This window comes from Patagioenas fasciata, chromosome 26, assembly GCF_037038585.1.
Source record: "Patagioenas fasciata isolate bPatFas1 chromosome 26, bPatFas1.hap1, whole genome shotgun sequence".
In the NCBI taxonomy this organism is placed as follows: Eukaryota; Metazoa; Chordata; class Aves; order Columbiformes; family Columbidae; genus Patagioenas; species Patagioenas fasciata.
In genome coordinates, this window is record NC_092545.1 from 4,088,559 (window position 1) to 4,093,350 (window position 4,792).

Sequence of the window (4,792 nt, forward strand, 5' to 3'; positions counted from 1 at the left end):
CAGGCTTGGTCCAGCCCAGTTCAGCACAGCTTGGCCCAGTCCAGCCCCATCCACCTTGGCCTGACCCAACTCAGCCCAACCCACCTAGGCTCAGCCTAGCGGGTGCAGGAACCATGGCACTTATTTGGGGTGCTAATGGCCACCAACACTGCCCCCCAAAACACACTCACAGGCGCAGGAGGATCTACAGGTGTTTATTGGGTTCAGGGGGTACGCTGGTGCCCGGGACCCCCCAGGACAGGGGGTGGGGACAGGGTCAGGGACCCCCACCCTGTGCCAGCATCTCCTGCCACTTGACGTAAAGGAGAATGGCCAAGCCCTTGAGCTGGGTGCGAAAGAGGAGCTGGGTGCTCTCACGCAGTCCCCTCCCGAAAAGCTGGTCCAGCTGGGAGCAGAGCAGCTCCAGGTGACCCTGGGGGGACAGGCGGGGGAGTCAGGGACACAGGGGAACCCCCGGGTCACCCCCAGGGCCCGGTGCTCACCCGCTGCTTGGCTGGCGGCTGCTCAGTACCCACCACGTTGCTGGCGAGGAGGAGGAGGCTGTAACTCAGGTAACAAGCCTGCGGGGAGAGCAGACACGGGGGGGTCACCAAAAGGGACATGGGGGACATGTGGGGTGCTTCACAGCACCCATTTCCCGACAAGGGGAGCACCCACCTCCCAGTCAGGGTCCGCCGGCTCCTCCAGACCCCCGGTGAGCATGAGGCTTCGCAGGGCATCCGGTCGTGCCAGCACCAGGAACCGGCACAGCACCTGCAGCTGTGGGGACAGCGGGTGTCAGGGTACCCCGGGGTGGGTGACAAAACCCCAGGACAGTCCTACCTGGGTGCACCCACCTCTGCGTGCGCCTCGGGGGGTGGCACCACGCCCGGTGGCTCCCCCAGCAGCTGGGCCATGGCGTGAAGGCTCAGGTGCCGGCGAAGCTCCCTGGAGAGAAGGAGGGAAAAGCATGAGGGAGGGTCCAGCGTGTCCCCAACATGCCCGTCCCCACCTCTGTGCCCATCACCGCCATCCCCCGGTGCCCTCCGGATGCCCGTGGCGGTGCCAGCAGCCGGATCCTGCCCGCTTTGTGCCTGTGCAATCAGCTGGAATAAAAGAATTAAGAGGCAGACGTATCGCAGCCCGCCCAGCTCTGGCACAGCGCCTGGTGGCACGCGGGTAGCAGGGGACACCGCTGCTGGCTCTGCCATACCTGTCCCTGCTCGTGAAATCCGGCAGCAGCTGCATGAGCGCAACCAGGTTGTGGTGGTGGCGAGAAAGCTGGCACAGGTCCCGGCAGAGCGCGGGCAGCTGGGGAGAGAGTGGGACACTGGGGCAGCGACCTTGGGGAGGGGTGACAGGGTGGGCAGGGGATGAGGGGACACCCTTTGTCCCCCCATACCTGCTGGTGCCAGTCATGGATGCCCTGGAGCAGGTAGTGCAGGAGGACCTGCACCTCGGGCAGCGGCTGGCAGCGCAGCGCCCGGTCCAGGCCCAGGAAGGACAGGAGGGTGACGAGGGACAGGCGAGCGCTGTCAGGGTAGTGACACGGCTGGGTGACCACGCACAGCGCCAGGAACTGCAAGCAGAAGGTGACGTGTGACCCCAAAGCCCGCCGGGACAGGCTGGCATGGGCAGAGCTGGCATCGGCGCCACGTGCCCAATTAGCAGGGCAGAGATAACGAAGTGGTGGTGTCACCTTGCAGATGGCACCGAGCTGTGTCACCAGGGCCAGCATGTCAGTGGCATTGGGGCTTGCTGGTCTTGGGGAGGAGGATGGCTCCAGGCTCCTATGCAGACAAAAGGGAGGTGGCAGGGGGCTGACAGGGTGGGCAGCACTGCCTTGGCCATGGTGGAGACACCCATGGGGACACAGCCACCCCCTGCCCACCGCGGTCACCTCCCATCCGTGGGGCGCAGCTCAGCGGGCAGCAGGGGGGTCAGGTCAGCGCCGAGCCGGGCAAACGCTTCACTGATCTCCTGCACCGTGGGGCACCAGCACTCACCTGTGGGCAAGGGGACAGTGACAATGGGCAGGGGTTTGGGGACACCCCCCCACTGTGGCAGCCACCTACCACACTCACCCCTGGTGCTCAGCCAGATATCCCACAGCGCCTGGGCAGCATTGATGGTGTCGGGGCAGAGTGTCATCAGCTGCCAGAATAAAGAAGGTGACAAATAAAGAGGTGACAAGGTGGCAGGGGAGGAGGGGACACCAGGCAGTGACAGTGGCCTCACCTGGAAGAGCCAGCGCAGGACGGGCGGCGGGCAGGTGGGCAGGCAGTTGTACAGCAGGCTCAAGCACCCATTGCGGACAAAGGCCACCTGCCAGGCAGGTGATTCGCTGTGGGGGGCACAAGGGGGGTGAGTGGGACTCTGCCTGTGTCCCCTGTCCCCCCCTGTCACCCCAATATGTCCCACCAGAAGAAAAGCGCCTCTAAGTTGTTCCGTGACTCCAGCCCACGTGTGTCCAGCAAGGGCAGCAGCACCGGGCGGGCACAGAAAATGGGCTCCCCGGGGTGCACGGTGGGGATGAACCGCGGCTTCACAGCAAAACGGGCCAGGATGTCCCTGCAGGGGTGGGACAGTGGCATTGAGTGGGGAGGGAACACCGCGGGCACCCTCGAATCCCAGTCCCCGTGGCAGTACCGGTGCTCCTCGGGCAGTTTGCTGTCCTCATCCAGGGACTCCGGGGAACTGGTGTCATCTGCGCGTTGCTGCACCAGCGCGGCTGCCTGGTCCCGCTCCCTGCCACAGGGGGGTCAGCACACGGTGGGGACACCCTGGGGTGCCCCTCATGTCTTTAGGGTGCTCATCTTTACCTCTGTTCCTGGACTGGTGAATCCAGGCTGTTGGCGAGCAGATCTGGCCATGGGGACATCACCTAAGCAAGGTGACATGTCAGCGGGTGGCACAATGCCCAGTGGCACCAGGATGTCCCCAGGGACCCCCATTTGGGTAGGGACTGACCTGCTGGTGTCTGGGGGGGCTTGGGGACATGTCCCCCGCCAGCAGCATGTCCCTCAGCGGGATCAGCTCCTCGTCATCCTCGCTGTCTGTGAGGGACAGCCTGTCCCTCACTGTGCCCAGCGAGTGTCCCCATGAGCTCCTGCTGCCCATGGCATGCTGCCCTCGGTCACTGTCACCCCCCGGGGACCCCGCAGCCATCTCCGGCAGCACCGGGATGTCACCGGAGCTGTCCGATGTCACCGGGGACGGTGTGGAGCTGGTCACATCCTGCCGGTGGGGCTGGGGCTGAGTGAGGCTGGGTAGCCGCCGGGCTCTGCTCACCCGCTTCTTGGTGCCAGGAGACTTCTTGGGGCACCAGGGGGCTGTGGGGACAGTGCAGGGGTCACCACAGAGCCCTTGGGGCACAGGGAAAGCTGTGGGGACAATGTGGGGGTGACAAGGGCCCTCCTTGGGGTGCCAGGGGACTGTGGGGACAGCACAGAGGTGACCAGGGGTCCCCCTGGGGCACAAGGGTGGCCATGGGGACTGTGTGAGGGTGACCAGGGTCCCCCTTAGGGCATGGGGAGGGCCATGGGGACAATGTGGGCGTTACAAGGGTCCTCCCAGGGTTCCCATTGGGGCACAAAGAAAGTCCACATGGACAATATGGGGGTGACCAGGGTCTGCACTCGGGCACAAGGGCCACGGGGACAACACAGGGGTGACCAGGGTCCCTGTTGTGACACAAGGAAGGGCTGTGGGGCAAGGTGGGGGGGAACCAGGGCTTATGTTGGGGCACAAAGAAAGTCCATGAGCACAATGTAGAGGTGACCAGTGTCCCCCTTGGGGCACAAGGGCCATGGGGACAAAGTGGGGGTGACCAAGGTCCCCCCAGGGTCCTATTTGGGGCAGAGGGAGGGTCACTGGAGTCTGCACTGGGGCACAAGGGCCATGGGGACAACATGGGGGTGACCAGAGTCCCTGTTGTGACACAAGGAAGGGCCATGGGACAATGCTGGGGTGACCAAGGGCCTATTTGGAGCATGGGAAGTGCCATGGAGACAACGTGGAGGTGCCCAGGGCCCCCACTGGGGCACACAGAAGGGCCCTGGGGCCAATCTGGGGGTGCCCAAGGTCCCCTCGGGACACCGTGTGGCCACCAGCGGGGTCACCACTCCCCTCACCCCCATCCCTGGGGCAGGCCCGTGCTCACCTCGCACCCCTCCAGCTCCCCGTGGGCGGTAGGAGCCCCGGGGGGGGCTGTGCGCGGGCGCGGGGCTCGGGGGCCACGGCTCCAGCAGGCCGGGGGGCGGCCCAGCCACGGGACGGCCCACACGGAGGTTCTTGTGGGCGCGGAGCTGCTGGTAGCGCTGGAGACTGTCCTGGAAGCTGAAGCTGAAGAGGCCCGAGCGGGGGATGCGAGCGGAGGAGAGGGGGATCTGGTACCAGCGCAGCTCCTCGGGGTGCGGGGCCATGGCGGCACCGGCTCCTCAGGGGACACCTCGGATCGTCGGCCAAGCGCCCGCCATGCGGAAAGGGGCGGGGCTGCGAGGAAAAGGCGGGGCTTACGCGGCGCAGAGCCAATAAGAGGCGGGCGGGCCCGGAGAGGTGACTCCTCCTCCCGCCGCGGCGCTTTCGAAGCCTCAACTGTCAACGGCTCAACCGGCCAATCGGAGCGCGCGAAGGCGGTTGAGCCAATCGTGGGCGTTTCTTAGCGCGGGGAGCGGCCGAGCGAGGCGCTACCAGCCAATCAGAACGGGAGGAGGGTGGAGCCTCACCGCCTCCCCCTCCCGCAGCGGTGCATGCTGGGAGCTGTAGTCTGTGGGAACCGCGGGGCACGCTGGGAGTTGTAGTCTGAGAGCGG

The 4,792-nt window shown here is 65.8% G+C and overlaps 1 protein-coding gene across 1 annotated transcript; it reads right to left on the bottom strand.

Moving 5' to 3' along the window:
- Nucleotides 1–185: 185 nt before the first annotated feature.
- Nucleotides 186–4,534, bottom strand: FAM178B (family with sequence similarity 178 member B). The gene is made up of 15 exons (XM_065856568.2): nucleotides 4,142–4,534; nucleotides 2,950–3,311; nucleotides 2,802–2,863; nucleotides 2,629–2,727; nucleotides 2,401–2,550; nucleotides 2,218–2,323; nucleotides 2,064–2,133; nucleotides 1,880–1,985; nucleotides 1,679–1,769; nucleotides 1,382–1,558; nucleotides 1,193–1,290; nucleotides 837–927; nucleotides 658–759; nucleotides 483–560; nucleotides 186–412 (listed from the first exon to the last, which is right to left on the bottom strand). Exons 1-15 carry the CDS (start codon nucleotides 4,401–4,403, stop codon nucleotides 257–259), a joined length of 2,010 nt encoding a protein of 669 aa, XP_065712640.1. The 5' UTR covers nucleotides 4,404–4,534; the 3' UTR covers nucleotides 186–256.
- Between the last annotated feature and the right edge of the window lie 258 nt (nucleotides 4,535–4,792).